General features: G+C 47.6%; 1 protein-coding gene across 1 annotated transcript; it reads left to right on the top strand.

Moving 5' to 3' along the window:
• LOC104748892 lies at window positions 2,198-18,328 on the top strand. The gene is made up of 4 exons (XM_019236843.1): window positions 2,198-2,506; window positions 13,342-14,782; window positions 14,883-17,128; window positions 17,327-18,328. The coding sequence occupies exons 1-4, from the start codon at window positions 2,198-2,200 to the stop codon at window positions 18,326-18,328; spliced, it is 4,998 nt and encodes a 1,665-aa protein (XP_019092388.1).

Below are 18,328 nucleotides of genomic sequence, written 5' to 3'. Positions count from 1 at the left end.
ACTACTTGTCAGGTGATGCATGTGTGTGGTGGAGGTCGGTGACAGCACGGAGGGTGCAGCGGGATATGAATTGGGGAGATTTTGTGAGGGAGTTTAACTCCAAGTATTTTCCACAGGAGGCTCTTGATCGCATGGAGGCAAGGTTCTTGGGGTTGACTCGGGGTGACCATACAGTGCGGGAGCTTGATGCAGAGTTCAGTCGGCTTGTGGGGTATGCAGGCCGGGCATGGGAGCCAGAGTCGGCTCAGGTGCGGTGGTTCTTGTTGGCTCTGCGGGATGATCTAAGGACACGGTGCAGAGTGAGGAGCTATGCTAAGAGAGCGGAGCTAGTTGAGGTTGCAGCTGGGATAGAGGATGACTTGAGGTCACAGGTGGTTATGGTCGGTCCTTCAGTGCAGCCACAGCGGTCTCAGCCGTATTCTGTCCCTAGCAAGGGCGGCAAGCCTGCGCATGGGCAGAAGCGGAAGTTTGATGATATGCAGAGATCGAGGTACGGTGGTGCGAGATGCTTTGGGTGTGGTAGCAGGGACCACAAGGTGACCAACTGTCCGCAGAGAGGTGAGCAGCAGGCAGTGATGGAGCAGCGGGCGGTGACGGGGCATATCAAGCCTTGTTGTCCCAAGTTGCAGTAGATGGCAGTAGCAGCGGTGCAGGCTGGAGGTCAGCCAGGAGTGCAGCACGGTGTGCAGACAGTGGGTTGGATTGATCCGATGTCGCGGGTGTACTCGACTGTGGAGACCAGTGGCACAAGTGCAGGAGCGATCACAGGTATAACTTCAGAGATTCGAACTTGGTCAATTCAATAGTTCAGATTATGTTTGTTTTTGCTTGTGATCGAATGTTAGGTTCTCAACACATGAGGTTTATGTAGGGACCTTGTTGGTGGGCAGGTTTAAGTCCCATGTTATGTTCGATTCTGGAGCTTCTCATAGCTTCATCACTCCGGAGTGTGCAGAGAGTGCGGGAATCAGAGGGGACTTCGGGGAGCGTACAGGAGTTGTCAGAGTTGCGGGAGGCAAGCTCCTGAGAGTTGTTGGACAAGCTAGAGGAGTTGATATTTAGATCGTGGAGGAGTCGTGGCCAGCGGATTTGCTTATCAGTCCTGTGGAGTTGTATGATGTTATTCTCGGGATGGATTGGTTGCATCGGCATAGGGTGGATTTGGATTGCTATCGGGGTAGAGTGGAGTTTGAGCGTCCAGGAGGGAAGTTGGTTTTTCAGGGTATTAGACCGACTTCGGGGAGTCTCCTGATCTCGGCCATTCAGACTGGGAAGATGATCGAGAAGGGCCGTGAGGCTTATCTGGTTACTATATCTATGCCAGAGTCAGTCAGAAAGTCTACGGTTAGCGGTATTCCGGTAGTGGAGGACTTTGAGGATGTGTTTCAGTCATTGCAGGGATTACCTACATCTCGGTCGGATTCTTTTACTATTAAACTAGAACCGGGGACGATGTCGTTATCCAAGGCTCCTTACAGAATGGCTTCAGCAGAGATGGCAGAGCTGAAGAAGCAGCTAGAGGATTTGTTGGGTAAGGGATTCATCCACCCTAGTGTATCACCGTTCGGAGCGCCCGTGTTGTTTGTGAAGAAGAAGGATGGGAGTTTCCGGTTGTGTATTGATTACCGGGGTTTGAACCGGGTCACTATGAAGAACAAGTACCCTCTTCCCAGGATCGATGAGTTGTTGGATCAGTTGAGGGGTGCTACTTGGTTCTCTAAGGTGCATCTGGCATCAGGTTATCATCAGATACCGATAGATGAGGCAGATGTGAGGAAGACGGCTTTCAGGACGAGGTATGGGCATTATGAGTTTGTGGTGATGCTTTTCGGGTTGACTAATGCGCCAGCTGCGTTTATGAGATTGATGAACAGCGTGTTCCAGGAGTTTCTGGACGAGTCAGTCATCATATTCATCGACGACATCCTGGTATACTATAAGAGTCCTGAGGAGCATGCAGTACATCTGAGAGTAGTTCTGGTGAAGCTCCGGGAGCAGAAGTTGTTTGCTAAGCTGAGTAAGTGCAGTTTCTGGCAGCGTGATTGTTCCGGTAGAGGGAGTTTCAGTGGATCCTGAGAAGATTCATGCCATCAGAGAGTGGCCGAGGCCGCAGAGCGCCACTGAGATCCAAAGTTTTCTGGGATTAGCGGGTTACTACAGGAGGTTTGTTTGGGGTTTTGCGAGTATGGCACAGCCAATGACTAAGCTTACAGGGAAGGAGGTTCCATTTGTGTGGTCACTGGAGTGTGAGGCGAGTTTTGCAAGCCTGAAGCAGATGTTGACTACCACGCCTGTGTTAGCACTGCCTAAGCAGAACGAGCCTTATGTTATAGCCTATGCTTCTGGAGTGGGGTTGGGTTGTGTTCTTATGCAGCAGGAGAAGGTTATAGCCTATGCTTCGCGGCAGTTGTGGAAGCACGAGACTAATTATCCTACTCATGATTTGGAGATGGCAACAGTGATATTTGCTCTGAAGATTTGGAGGTCTTATTTGTATGGCAGGAAGGTACATGTATTTACATATCACAAGAGTTTGAAGTACATTTTTACTCAGCCTGAGCTGAATTTGAGGCAGAGGCGTTGGATGGAGTTAGTAGCGGATTATGATCTGGACATAGCTTACCATCCTCGTAAAGCTAACCTAGTTGCAGATGCCTTGAGTCGGAAGCGGGCGGCTTTGGCTCAGGAGCAGGATGTGGAGGCGTTGGTAGGTGAGATTAGTGCATTGAGGTTGTGTGCTATCTCACAGGAACCTTTGGGTTTGGAGGCAGTTGATCGAGCGGATTTGTTGAGCAGAGTGCAGTTAGCTCAGGAGAGCGATGAGGGGCTGGTAAATGCCTCCAAGGCTGCGGGTTCGGAGTATCAGGTCTCTGCTAATGGTACTATCCTTGTGCATGGTCATGTCTGTGTGCCCAAGGGTGTGGATCTGAGGCAGGAGATACTGAGAGAGGCTCATTCGAGCAAGTTCTCTATTCATCTAGGAGCGACCAAGATGTACCGTGACCTCAAGCGGTATTATCACTGGGTCGGGATGAAGAAGGACGTAGCCGACTAGGTGGCGAAGTGTGATACTTGCCAGCTAGTGAAGGCGGAACATCAGGTTCCTGGTGGATTATTACAGAGTTTGCCCATTCCAGAGTGGAAGTGGGATTTGAACACGATGGACTTCGTGGTGGGATTGCCTGTGTCGAGGACGTTTAATGCGATTTGGGTCATTTGAGCTTGCTAGAGTTTGCTTACAACAACAGCTACCAGGCGAGTATTGGGATGGCCCCTTATGAGGCATTGTATGGGAGGCCGTGTCGTACACCGTTATGTTGGACTCAGGTGAGGGAGAGGAGCATATATGGTGTAGATTTTGTTCAGGAGACCTCGGAGAAGATTCGGGTTCTGAGGCTGAACATGAAGGAGGCTCAAGATCGGCAGAAGAGCTATGCTGATAAGAGGAGGAAGGATCTTGAGTTTCAGGTTGGGGATAGATTGTACCTTAAGATGGCCATGTTGCGGGGTCCGAACAGGTCATTGACAGAGACTAAGTTGAGTCTGAGGTACATGGGTCTGTTCAGAGTGGTTGAGCGGGTGGGACTAGTGGCATACCGGCTGGAGTTGCCTGAGGTTATGCATGCGTTCCACAAGGTATTTCATGTGTCGATGCTGAGGAAGTGTCTTCACGAGGAGGATCGGTGGTTGGCTAAGATTCCTGAGGATCTTCAGCCTAACATGACTTTTGAGGCGAGACCGTTGAGGGTGCTCGGGAGAAGAGTCGAGGAACATCGGAAAAGAAGATTCCTTTGATGAGAGTCATGTGGGACTGTGATGAAGTAGAGGATGAAGGCAAGGTTTAAGAAGTGGCTTGAGAAGCAGGCCGCGACATGAGCTTGTCTAGTCGGGTCCACGTTGTAGTCCGTGGCTGGAGCAGGTACGGAGTATTCCAGCCAATCTCTCTTGATACTTGGTCGCTTAGGGGGGTTGGTTGTGCGACTAAGTACCAAGATGAGGTGGTGCTCGGGATGTGGGTGGATGGCTTGGATTGTTGTATCTTATTTTTCTTTTGTATTTTCGTTGAGGTTGTAACGATTATGACATTTTTGAGATTAATAAAATGAGTATTTTTCTTTATGTTTGACGGTTGTTGTCATGGGAAAAAGAGAAATAGCTCGGATTTCTATTTTTGGAAGTTTCCATAAATAGAAAGTTTCCAAAAAGGAGGTTTCCAGATTTAGAAAGTTTCTAAAAGGGGAATTTTTGTGGGAAGTGTTGAGGTAGATCTAGCCGGGAGATACTTGATGGCATCAGATTTGGTTTTGCTCAAGGCCGTGTGGGCCCAACTCATGTGATACCGATAGCTCGATGGACTTTGTGGCCAGAGAGTGGGAGTTGTATGTTGCTTCGGATGACGATCCGAGAGCGTGCTTTAGGGTGACGACCCAAGAGCAGGATATTTGAGACTCCCTGGATACCGTAGCCGTGAGTTGTTGCTCGGCAGTGAGCCGGTATGTCTCGAGGGTTGCAACCCGAGAGCGGGGGAGTGTGTGTGAGTGACTTCCTGGATGCCGTAGCTTAAGGCGGTTGGCCTGATAGCAAGCCGGCATGATTCGTCTGTTGTGACCACGGACGGGGGAAGCACTGAGTTGTGAGCAAATAGTGTATTTGATGTGAGTATATTGGCTAGAAAGGACCTCATGGTTCAGTCGGAGGTGTGTGGGCTGTTGCGACAGTTGCACGGGAAACTTTGGCTGACGGTGTTTAGTCCGGTTGGAGGACGTGCGGGCCGTGTTGACGGTGGCACGGAGGTCCTTGACGGATGGACGGTGATGCGGGATTCGAGGATGAATCCTTACTGGTGGGGGAGAATTGTAACATCCGCAAACCAAATATTGCATTTTTAGTCTGAGTGTCGATCGACACCCTTGGTATATCGATCGACACCATGTGTTCCGGTTTGGTCGTGTTTGTTTTAGTTGCTGTTTGGTTCGGTTTGGTTCAATTAGAAATCCTTAATTCGCATTTATAAGTGAAGNTGATGCTGAGGAAGTGTCTTCACGAGGAGGATCGGTGGTTGGCTAAGATTCCTGAGGATCTTCAGCCTAACATGACTTTTGAGGCGAGACCGTTGAGNGTTTTGGGAGTTTTTTTTGTCGCCGTTAAGTGAGAAAGAGAGAAAAAGGAGAGAAAGCGTTGGAGAGTGTTTCTGTGAGTTTCTGGGTCTGTTCTTGGCGTTTTTGGAGTGATCTGTGGCTGGAGAAGGGGGAGCTGTTGCTGGGAACGAAGGAGAAGGTTCCTAAGGTGTTGTTTCCACCGTTTCTCAACCCAATCTTCCTGTAAAAGAGGTGAGTGTGTGACCATGGTTGATCTAAGCATGAAATCTCTTTTGTTTGGGATGTTCTTTGTCTATCTGTGGTGTTTGCTTGCTTGGGTTCGTTGTTTTCGTGTTTACCATAGGTTCCCGAGGTGTTTGGGTAAGTTTGGGACGGTTTCAAGATGATTTGAAACGGAGGATCGACGTTCGTGTTCGTGCAGTTTGCGTCTGCAAAAGAAGCATCGATCGATACCGATGTAGCATCAATCGACACCATGTCGTGCAAGCATCGATGATACCGATGTAGCATCGGTCGACACCAGTCTCATCTGAGACTTGTTTTCGTGGTTTGATGTATTGTTTGTTTGCTTAAACATGAGAGTCTCAGATGCTTGTGTGTATAACCTAGTAGATGGGAGGACGGCCTCACTAAGTATTTATGATAATACTTACGCATCTCAATTGTTGTTTGTGGTGTGCAGGTAAAGGAAAAGTGTAATCGTGGAGTCAAGGCAATGAGGAGGAGGATGTTCTAGAGGCTTGATTGATTGTGGTCNGTTGAGGGTGCTCGGGAGAAGAGTCGAGGAACATCGGAAAAGAAGATTCCTTTGATGAGAGTCATGTGGGACTGTGATGAAGTAGAGGATGAAGGCAAGGTTTAAGAAGTGGCTTGAGAAGCAGGCCGCGACATGAGCTTGTCTAGTCGGGTCCACGTTGTAGTCCGTGGCTGGAGCAGGTACGGAGTATTCCAGCCAATCTCTCTTGATACTTGGTCGCTTAGGGGGGTTGGTTGTGCGACTAAGTACCAAGATGAGGTGGTGCTCGGGATGTGGGTGGATGGCTTGGATTGTTGTATCTTATTTTTCTTTTGTATTTTCGTTGAGGTTGTAACGATTATGACATTTTTGAGATTAATAAAATGAGTATTTTTCTTTATGTTTGACGGTTGTTGTCATGGGAAAAAGAGAAATAGCTCGGATTTCTATTTTTGGAAGTTTCCATAAATAGAAAGTTTCCAAAAAGGAGGTTTCCAGATTTAGAAAGTTTCTAAAAGGGGAATTTTTGTGGGAAGTGTTGAGGTAGATCTAGCCGGGAGATACTTGATGGCATCAGATTTGGTTTTGCTCAAGGCCGTGTGGGCCCAACTCATGTGATACCGATAGCTCGATGGACTTTGTGGCCAGAGAGTGGGAGTTGTATGTTGCTTCGGATGACGATCCGAGAGCGTGCTTTAGGGTGACGACCCAAGAGCAGGATATTTGAGACTCCCTGGATACCGTAGCCGTGAGTTGTTGCTCGGCAGTGAGCCGGTATGTCTCGAGGGTTGCAACCCGAGAGCGGGGGAGTGTGTGTGAGTGACTTCCTGGATGCCGTAGCTTAAGGCGGTTGGCCTGATAGCAAGCCGGCATGATTCGTCTGTTGTGACCACGGACGGGGGAAGCACTGAGTTGTGAGCAAATAGTGTATTTGATGTGAGTATATTGGCTAGAAAGGACCTCATGGTTCAGTCGGAGGTGTGTGGGCTGTTGCGACAGTTGCACGGGAAACTTTGGCTGACGGTGTTTAGTCCGGTTGGAGGACGTGCGGGCCGTGTTGACGGTGGCACGGAGGTCCTTGACGGATGGACGGTGATGCGGGATTCGAGGATGAATCCTTACTGGTGGGGGAGAATTGTAACATCCGCAAACCAAATATTGCATTTTTAGTCTGAGTGTCGATCGACACCCTTGGTATATCGATCGACACCATGTGTTCCGGTTTGGTCGTGTTTGTTTTAGTTGCTGTTTGGTTCGGTTTGGTTCAATTAGAAATCCTTAATTCGCATTTATAAGTGAAGAAGCGACGAATTAAGGGTTTTGGGAGTTTTTTTTGTCGCCGTTAAGTGAGAAAGAGAGAAAAAGGAGAGAAAGCGTTGGAGAGTGTTTCTGTGAGTTTCTGGGTCTGTTCTTGGCGTTTTTGGAGTGATCTGTGGCTGGAGAAGGGGGAGCTGTTGCTGGGAACGAAGGAGAAGGTTCCTAAGGTGTTGTTTCCACCGTTTCTCAACCCAATCTTCCTGTAAAAGAGGTGAGTGTGTGACCATGGTTGATCTAAGCATGAAATCTCTTTTGTTTGGGATGTTCTTTGTCTATCTGTGGTGTTTGCTTGCTTGGGTTCGTTGTTTTCGTGTTTACCATAGGTTCCCGAGGTGTTTGGGTAAGTTTGGGACGGTTTCAAGATGATTTGAAACGGAGGATCGACGTTCGTGTTCGTGCAGTTTGCGTCTGCAAAAGAAGCATCGATCGATACCGATGTAGCATCAATCGACACCATGTCGTGCAAGCATCGATGATACCGATGTAGCATCGGTCGACACCAGTCTCATCTGAGACTTGTTTTCGTGGTTTGATGTATTGTTTGTTTGCTTAAACATGAGAGTCTCAGATGCTTGTGTGTATAACCTAGTAGATGGGAGGACGGCCTCACTAAGTATTTATGATAATACTTACGCATCTCAATTGTTGTTTGTGGTGTGCAGGTAAAGGAAAAGTGTAATCGTGGAGTCAAGGCAATGAGGAGGAGGATGTTCTAGAGGCTTGATTGATTGTGGTCTAGCTATTGTTAGGTTCCTAGTGTTGAGTGGATAGAACGTTGTAGGATGTTGGAACTTGGTTATTGCATTGTTGGTTATTAGATTATTATTGTTGAAATTCTTATTGGTTTAATGGAATTTTTTTGTGACAACCCGTCCCGTAGACCCCACTAGCCTCACTGCTAACCCACTAGCCTTACTGCTAGCCCACTAGCCTCACTGCTAGCCGCCCAAACGGACCCCAAGCTGGCCCTGCAGTGCATCGATCCTAACCCATCACTGTGGATATCCAAATCCACTAGTAGGTTATTGGTGCGCCAGGCGTTCCTCGAACTCTGGTCCCCACCCTTTAACNGGTTGTTGTCATGGGAAAAAGAGAAATAGCTCGGATTTCTATTTTTGGAAGTTTCCATAAATAGAAAGTTTCCAAAAAGGAGGTTTCCAGATTTAGAAAGTTTCTAAAAGGGGAATTTTTGTGGGAAGTGTTGAGGTAGATCTAGCCGGGAGATACTTGATGGCATCAGATTTGGTTTTGCTCAAGGCCGTGTGGGCCCAACTCATGTGATACCGATAGCTCGATGGACTTTGTGGCCAGAGAGTGGGAGTTGTATGTTGCTTCGGATGACGATCCGAGAGCGTGCTTTAGGGTGACGACCCAAGAGCAGGATATTTGAGACTCCCTGGATACCGTAGCCGTGAGTTGTTGCTCGGCAGTGAGCCGGTATGTCTCGAGGGTTGCAACCCGAGAGCGGGGGAGTGTGTGTGAGTGACTTCCTGGATGCCGTAGCTTAAGGCGGTTGGCCTGATAGCAAGCCGGCATGATTCGTCTGTTGTGACCACGGACGGGGGAAGCACTGAGTTGTGAGCAAATAGTGTATTTGATGTGAGTATATTGGCTAGAAAGGACCTCATGGTTCAGTCGGAGGTGTGTGGGCTGTTGCGACAGTTGCACGGGAAACTTTGGCTGACGGTGTTTAGTCCGGTTGGAGGACGTGCGGGCCGTGTTGACGGTGGCACGGAGGTCCTTGACGGATGGACGGTGATGCGGGATTCGAGGATGAATCCTTACTGGTGGGGGAGAATTGTAACATCCGCAAACCAAATATTGCATTTTTAGTCTGAGTGTCGATCGACACCCTTGGTATATCGATCGACACCATGTGTTCCGGTTTGGTCGTGTTTGTTTTAGTTGCTGTTTGGTTCGGTTTGGTTCAATTAGAAATCCTTAATTCGCATTTATAAGTGAAGAAGCGACGAATTAAGGGTTTTGGGAGTTTTTTTTGTCGCCGTTAAGTGAGAAAGAGAGAAAAAGGAGAGAAAGCGTTGGAGAGTGTTTCTGTGAGTTTCTGGGTCTGTTCTTGGCGTTTTTGGAGTGATCTGTGGCTGGAGAAGGGGGAGCTGTTGCTGGGAACGAAGGAGAAGGTTCCTAAGGTGTTGTTTCCACCGTTTCTCAACCCAATCTTCCTGTAAAAGAGGTGAGTGTGTGACCATGGTTGATCTAAGCATGAAATCTCTTTTGTTTGGGATGTTCTTTGTCTATCTGTGGTGTTTGCTTGCTTGGGTTCGTTGTTTTCGTGTTTACCATAGGTTCCCGAGGTGTTTGGGTAAGTTTGGGACGGTTTCAAGATGATTTGAAACGGAGGATCGACGTTCGTGTTCGTGCAGTTTGCGTCTGCAAAAGAAGCATCGATCGATACCGATGTAGCATCAATCGACACCATGTCGTGCAAGCATCGATGATACCGATGTAGCATCGGTCGACACCAGTCTCATCTGAGACTTGTTTTCGTGGTTTGATGTATTGTTTGTTTGCTTAAACATGAGAGTCTCAGATGCTTGTGTGTATAACCTAGTAGATGGGAGGACGGCCTCACTAAGTATTTATGATAATACTTACGCATCTCAATTGTTGTTTGTGGTGTGCAGGTAAAGGAAAAGTGTAATCGTGGAGTCAAGGCAATGAGGAGGAGGATGTTCTAGAGGCTTGATTGATTGTGGTCTAGCTATTGTTAGGTTCCTAGTGTTGAGTGGATAGAACGTTGTAGGATGTTGGAACTTGGTTATTGCATTGTTGGTTATTAGATTATTATTGTTGAAATTCTTATTGGTTTAATGGAATTTTTTTGTGACAACCCGTCCCGTAGACCCCACTAGCCTCACTGCTAACCCACTAGCCTTACTGCTAGCCCACTAGCCTCACTGCTAGCCGCCCAAACGGACCCCAAGCTGGCCCTGCAGTGCATCGATCCTAACCCATCACTGTGGATATCCAAATCCACTAGTAGGTTATTGGTGCGCCAGGCGTTCCTCGAACTCTGGTCCCCACCCTTTAACAACCTTCCCACAGGACAAGTTGCCACCAATTGATCTGCAGGTCCTGTGGGAAGGTTGTTAAAGGGTGGGGACCAGGGTTCGAGGAACGCCTGGCGCACCAATAACCTACTGGTGGATTTGGATATCCACAGTGATGGGTTAGGATCGATGCCCTGCAAGGCCAGCTTGGGGTCCGTTGGACGGCTAGCGGTGGGCTAGTGGGATCCACGGACGGTCCGTTGGGGCAGCTAGCTTAGGGCTAGTGGTGTAGTGACCCTCACCTAAGAGTAAAATTTTGACGTGTTTTCAAGTCCAAAAGACCGGAAAAAGGAAGGCAGAAAGAAGAGCTGGAAGTTTGATGAAGGGAAGTCCGAGAAAAAGTTAACGGACCGAGAGTTGTCCGAGTCGTCCGAGATGTACCGCACGTACCGTCCGAGACGCATTACCTGGCAATCGCCGAGAGATGCCAAGAGTACCGAGTACCCGAGGAAGTGTCGAGTACTCGAGGGAGAGTACCGAGTACCCGAGAACGTGTCGAGTACTCGAGGGAGCTACCGAGTACTCGAGGAAAGCATCGAGTACCCGAAGAACGTTGCCGATGGATGCCGATAGTTGCCGAGAGAGCTGCCGAGGACCGGCGATGGTCAACCGAGAGTAGAAAAAGTCTTCCCCAAGAATCACTTAAGGAAGTTAAGTGGAATGATTATTTTAATCAAGAAGGCTTAGTGGAGTTAAGTGGGTGAATATTTTATTCAAGGAGGCTTAGTGGGTTTTTAGTGGAGGATTAAAGAATTCAAGGGAGCTTAAGTGGAATTCAAGGTGTTGAAGCAAGGAGCTTCCAAGTGTTGAAGTCCCTCTAATAGGGAGAGTGCATGCGACTCCCATTGGCTGTCTCCACCGCCCACTTGTTCTATAAATAAGCTCTCACTCCTCTCATTTTCGCTCAAGGAAAGAAGGGGTAAGTTAAGAGAAATTGAGAGAGAAAGAGTGAGTGTTTGGGAGAGAAAGAAGAGAAGAAGAGAGTGGTTGCAAGAGAAGACTATCGACCAAGACCATCAACGTTAGATCGATAAGGAAATCGATTCTAACCAAAGGAGAGATCCGAGTAGCCGCGAGAAGAGCTTCATCAAAGGAGATCATTTGTCGACGGTTTACTGTGAGTTCAGGCACATATTTGCATCAGCTTAGATGGAGAGTTGAAAACATCCATCTAGTCCGCGGTTTTGCATGTTGCATGTAGATGCATTTGCTTGAAGTTTTGTTATGTTTTCTTGTTTAAATGCATGCGGGTTGAGGTTGTGCTAGTTGCTAGATCGAGATGATCTAGTAACAAGGGCAAGTTTTGGTTGGAATACTTGTGAAATTATGGGTTTAAGAACCGCATAAATTCAAGTATAAACTTCGGTGACATCTTGAGACGCTTTAGTCCGCGAGGGATTCCGGCTAAGCGATGTGAGAGTTGGTATTGCTATCCTTCCCATTCCATGCCACATGCAGCCGCGACATGCAACCCATGTTCGTGTGTGTGCAGGGTCGATCACGAAGAGCTCGGAGGTTACTGGGCTCGCTACCCTGGCCGAGGCTATTTTACACGACGGTGTAACGTTGGCTGATATCCAAACGCGTACCTTTGTGGTTGCGGCTTGGAGAATTCACAAGGGGTTGGGGAAGAGAGATGCGTACCGGGCCCAGATGGATTAAACTTGTTAAAAACTGTTGTTTTTATTACAAGTGTTATGGTTGCATGTTGTTGCATGCTGTTGCATGATTGTTAGTTATGGTTGCATGTTGTTGCATGCTGTTGCATGATTGTTATTTATGGTTGCATGTTGTTGCATGCTGTTGCATGATTGTTATTTATGGTTGCATGTTGTTGCATGCTGTTGCATGATTGTTATTTATGGTTGCATGTTGTTGCATGCTGTTGCATGATTGTTATTTATGGTTGCATGTTGTTGCATGCTGTTGCATGATTGTTATTTATGGTTGCATGTTGTTGCATGCTGTTGCATGATTGTTATTTATGGTTGCATGTTGTTGCATGCTGTTGCATGATTGTTATTTATGGTTGCATGTTGTTGCATGCTGTTGCATGATTGTTATTTATGGTTGCATGTTGTTGCATGCTGTTGCATGATTGTTGTTTATGGTTGCATGTAGATGCGAGTGATGTTGAAGTGGTTGGTTAGCTTTTTAGCTTCCGCATGCCATCTTTGATGGTTGTTGAGTTGTTTTCGCTTGCTCGTTGATAGCTTATGCTTGCATGTTGTTTATCTATGCTTGCATGTTGTCATATATGCGTGCATGTTGTGTGTGATTGGGGGATTGGGGTTGGGAATTTAATTTCTCTGCAGGAACCCTGAGCTCACTAAGTAATCTTAGATTACTTATGATAATATTGTTGTTCTGCAGGTGACACTAGAGGGAACTAGAGGGCGTGATGAACGATAGGGCTCCGGAGTAGTTTTCTTTTTGGTGTCTATTGTAAAATTCAAAGTATGTTTATTTGCGAACCAAGTTTTGGCGTTAAGCCTTGCGAACTATTTTGTGTAATCGGTTGTGGATACCCTTTTAAGAAATAATGAATTCGTATTTTCTTTTAAATCAAGCGGGTCGTACTGGTATAGGCTTAGTCCGAGTCGGCCCAACGCACGACGTGTCCGTAGGGTTGCAAAACCTGAAGGATGTGTCGTGTGGTCGGGAACCTCGTCGAGGGACTGGCCGAAGGGCCTGATTTGTTCTCGCACCCGGCCGGACCTTTAATGAACGTTCCCATAGTAGCGTCTCCGGGCTGTGGCATGGCCGGGATGGCTATAGCGCGGTTCGGGGGCGTTACAACGGTGGTATCAGAGCATGGTTATGATGCTNAAAGTGGGGCATTTCGCTCGCGCTTGTCCGACTGTCGAGGAAACGAAGAGCAATAACTTGTCAACCGTCACATGTTTCTACTATGGCGAGTTGGGACATTACGCGAACTCATGTCCGTCGAAGCCGGCCAAACCGAACACCCAAACTGTGAACCGTGCCCAGATAGCGAACCAAGTGAAGGAACCCCCAGCGAAGAAGCAAGCAACCCCAGCAAATGTTTTTGGTTTAGGAATAGAGCCACCCAAACCTCCACANCGGGATTAAGTAAACCCTTTGTTGATCGTGGATGCAGATGTCACGTCAAGGATCTGAAAGATCGAGGTCGACGTATCGTTCGCCGGACACAGGGAGGGGTTCAAGTCAGCAGTTTGGTCCGGAGGAATGGGATTCGCAGTTTGATGATGCTCAAAGGGAAGAGTCGTTCTCGGATGTTTATGGGCCGGATATGTTTGTGCCAAATAGGAATGTACCTGGCGCGACGTTAGGATACACACCATTAAGTTCGAATCATTTTAGTGCATCGGAGGGCATGTACCCGCCAGGATTTTCGCCGTTTGGACCGTACGCCGCTTATCCAACTCAGAACATGCCAGGTGTAAATCAAGCGCATGGAGAAGGACCAAGTGAGCAGAATGTGCCGGAGACCCAGCAGACACTTAAGATGGTCCAAGATCTCTTGAACCATATGATCCAGCAGCAGCAGCAGGATCAAGCAAATCGTGCAGCCGAAGATCCATCCGACCAGTTTCTTAAGCGGGTGATGTTGTTACGGAACTTAGGATTCCGTAAATTCAAAGGAGATCCGAATGTCGTATTAGCAGACGCTTGGATAAAAGACCTGGAAAGTAATTTCGAGTTGACAAGGTGTCCAGAGGAGTTTAAGAGGCCAGTAGCGGTTAATTTCTTGGAGGAAGATGCTCGTGCATGGTGGGATACCGTAGTTCCTCGTTACCGGTTTCAGACCGTAACATGGGGAATCTTTAAGAAAGAGTTCGAGCTGAAGTACTTTCCACCAGAGTCGCGTGACCGGTTGGAGAGTCAGTTTTTACAATTGGAACAGCGTGAAATGACCGTTCGAGCATATGGGAGAATTTTTACAAGACTTTGGAGGTACCTGTACCAAGGAAATGACGACGAGTTAGCGATGGCCCGAAGGTACTTTAACGGGCTTAGGCTAGATATTCAAGGAAGGTTGCACGCTGTGACTTACCGCAGTGTCGAGGAAGTGGAAGAGAGGGCGGTAAGTGTTGAGGAAGCAATCGAGAAAGAAAAGGAGATTGCAGCTCGGGATAGAAAGAAGGAACCCGTCCAGCAAACTAAGGTTGTGAACACCCGAAAGGTGAATCAAATAGCAGGACGGAATTGGAGCGCAGGCCGCAGGAAGGTCAAGATGAACGTTAACCAAGGTGGTAGTAAGGTGAGCAACATGGATCCGAGGGGATGCTATGTGTGCGGGAAAGTGGGGCATTTCGCTCGCGCTTGTCCGACTGTCGAGGAAACGAAGAGCAATAACTTGTCAACCGTCACATGTTTCTACTATGGCGAGTTGGGACATTACGCGAACTCATGTCCGTCGAAGCCGGCCAAACCGAACACCCAAACTGTGAACCGTGCCCAGATAGCGAACCAAGTGAAGGAACCCCCAGCGAAGAAGCAAGCAACCCCAGCAAATGTTTTTGGTTTAGGAATAGAGCCACCCAAACCTCCACAGGCCGCGAAGGGCCCTATAACAGGTTTGATTGGGTTCTAACTCTCTTGTGATTGTTTTGTGTTGCTTGTGAGGTTGTGTGATTAGTTTGGCATTGCATTTTGTTATATTTGCTTTGCATTTAGGAACATTACTTGTTGGTGGTAACCCCACACATGTACTGTTCGATTCGGGAGCGTCCAATAGTTTTGTGACACCCGAAGTGGTTGACAAGTTGGGACACTTGTGTGAGGAGGAAGAGGTGAACATTAATGTCTACACTGCGGGTAATCAGCCGCCGTTGAGGACAACAAGATGGGTCAAGGAAGTGTCGATAGTCTTGCAAGATACGAACCTCCCGGTAAATCCTTTGGTGATGCCATTGGAAAGGTTCGATGCTATTTTGGGAATGGATTGGTTATCGGAACACCAAGCCCATATAGACTGCAGCAGAAGCAGAGTTATATTTGAAAATGGAGGGAGGACCCCTCTAGCTTTCAATGGGATCAGCCCAAGTAAAACGGCATACTTCGCATCGGCAGCAAGGATTAGAAGAGTGAGTGAGGAAGATGAAGTTTATTTAGTCACTCTAACCGCGATGGGAGGAGATGACAGAGAAGGCATGGAAGTTGAGGATATTGCCATAGTCAAGGACTTTGGAGACGTATTTAGGCCATTGGAAGGATTGCCTCCACCTAGGAGCCATCCGCTTACCATAAATTTGGAACCGGGAGCTACCCCAATTGCTAAGGCACCGTATCGCATGGCGCCAGCCGAGTTGGCTGAACTCAAGACTCAGTTGGAGGACTTGTTAGAGAAGGGTTTTATAAGACCAAGTTCGTCGCCATGGGGAGCCCCAGTGCTGTTCGTCAAGAAGAAGGACGGAAGCATGCGATTATGTATTGATTACCGATGTATCAATAACATAACTATAAAGGACAAGTATCCTTTGCCAAGGATCGATGAGCTGTTGGACCAGCTAAGAGGAGCAAGTTGGTTTTTGAAGATTGATCTAGCCTCCGACTATCATCAAATCTCGATTGCGGAACAAGATGTGATGAAGACGGCGTTTCAAACGAGATATGGCCAGTACGAGTTCGTAGTGATGCCGTTTGGACTTACCAATGCACCGGCCGCATTCATGCGATTAATGAATGAGGTTTTTCACGATTATTTAGATCGATTCGTGATCATCTTTATTGATGATATCTTGATATACTCAAGAAGTGCGGAGGACCACGCGGAGCATTTGAGGAAGGCTTTGGAAAGGTTAAGGGAGATGAAGCTATTCGCGAAGTTTCGCAAGTGCAAGTTTTGGCAGAGGGAGATTGGATTTTTAGGACACCGAGTGTCGGAACAAGGTGTGTCCGCGGATCCAGAAAAGATTGCCGCAATACAGGGTTTGCTGATGCCAACGACCGCAACGGAAGTAAGGAGTTTCTTAGGCCAGGCAGGTTATTATCGGAAGTTCGTAAAGGGGTTTTCGACTATCGCGAAACCTTTGACACGACTTACCGGGAAAGGAGTACCTTTCATATGGAGTGAGGAAGTAGAGGAGGCTTTCAGAAAGTTGAAGGGAGCGCTGACAACCGCACCGGTGTTAGCCCTGCCCGAACAAAACCAACCATATTCTGTGTTTACAGACGCATCAAGAGTTGGAGTTGGATGTGTTTTGATGCAAGGGGATAGGGTGATTTCCTATGCATCTAGACAGCTAAGGAAGCATGAGGAAAACTACCCCACACACGACCTAGAGTTGGCCGCTGTGGTGTTTGCATTGAGGACTTGGAGATCATATTTGTATGGAGAAGCTGTTCAGGTATTTACAGACCACCAAAGTCTTAAGTACTTGTTCACGCAACCGGATCTTAATTTGCGTCAGAGGAGATGGATGGAGTTCGTAGCCGATTACGACTTAAGAATCCAGTATCACCCAGGCAAAGCGAACGTAGTAGCGGATGCGCTAAGCCGAAGAAAAGCACAAGTTGATGTTGAGAAGGACGTGGAGTCTTTAACTGAGGAATTGAAGAAGGTAAGGCTTTTAGCCTTGGAGGGAGAATCTAGTGAGCCGTTGGGTTTACAAGCCGTAACTCAAGCGAGCCTACTACAACGAGTTCGTGAGGAACAACCTAAAGACGAGAATCTGAAGAAGATCATCGAAGAGTTGAAAGGGTTAGAAGGACCAAATGCTAGTGGATATCATCTAGCGGACGATGACACTTTACTTCTCAATGGGAGAGTGACCGTACCAAATCGGAACGGATTGCGAGAAGAGATATTAGGAGCCGCCCATAGCTCAGCATTGAGTATACATCCAGGGAGCACCAAGATGTACAAAGATGTGCGTAGATACTATCATTGGCCTGGACTGAAGAGAGCAGTAGCAAAATGGGTAAGCCAATGTGATTCATGTCAACGAATCAAGGTAGAGCATCAAGTGCCAGCGGGATTGCTTCGCAACTTGCCCATACCGACATGGAAATGGGACTCTATCTCTATGGATTTTATTACCGGCCTACCTATAAGAAAAGGGAGGATCAATGACGCAGTGTGGGTAGTGGTTGATCGTTTAACCAAAGTAGCCCGTTAGGTTCCAGTGAGGAGCACGGATCAAGCGCCAGTCTTGGCAGAGAAATACATAGACGAGATTTTGAAGCTCCATGGAGTGCCAGCGAATATTGTTTCGGATCGTGATCCAAAGTTTGCGTCAATATTCTGGCAAGATTTACATAGGGCGTTGGGAACAAATGTTCATATGAGCACCTCGTTTCACCCAGAGACTGACGGGCAGACGGAGAGAACTATTCGAACCATAGAGGACATGATTCGATTGTGTGCATTGGAGTGGTCATCTGATTGGGAGAAGAATTTGCCTTTGGTCGAGTTTGCGTATAACAATAGTTATCACTCGAGCACTGGCATGTCGCCATTTGAAGCCTTGTACGGAAGGCCGTGTAGAACGCCTTTATGTTGGACAGAAGTGGGAGAGCGAACAAGTTTCAACCACAAGTTGATTGATGAGACGACAGAAAAGATCAAGTTTATTCGAGAGAGCATGAAGAAGGCTCAAGATCGCCAAAGGAAGTACGCAGACCGTAAGAGGCGAGAAGTGGAATTCGAAGTTGGAGACATGGTGTATTTGAAGGTTGCACCACAAAAAGGAAAGGATCGTTTTGGCAAAGTGGGAAAGCTTGCGGTAAGGTTTATCGGACCGTACCGGATTGAGAGAAGAGTTGGCGAGGTAGCCTATCGGTTATCAATGCCCGAGGTGATGCGGTTGCATAAAGTCTTCCACGTATCACAACTACGGAAGCATGTGCCAGATCCAAGAATGATTGTGCCCGAGTCTATCGAGGAGTTGGAGCCAAATCTCACATACCCCGAAGGACCGTTTGGAATAGGGCAAAGAAGGACCCGGAAGTTGAAGAATAGGAGTATTCCTCAAATTCAAGTGTTCTGGGGAAAACAGAACCGTAAGGTCACCACATGGGAAGATGAGGATAGGATGCGTGCCAAGTATCCTCAGTTGTTTGCGGAAGAAGATGAGGCAAGACCATCAGAACCCTATGGAATTCGGGACGAATTCTATTAA

The sequence above is a fragment of the Camelina sativa genome, chromosome 15 (genome assembly GCF_000633955.1).
Source record: "Camelina sativa cultivar DH55 chromosome 15, Cs, whole genome shotgun sequence".
Classification (NCBI taxonomy): domain Eukaryota; kingdom Viridiplantae; phylum Streptophyta; class Magnoliopsida; order Brassicales; family Brassicaceae; genus Camelina; species Camelina sativa.
The sequence above is the reverse complement of the archived record's forward strand: the minus strand, read 5'-3'. Positions and strand labels throughout refer to the sequence as shown.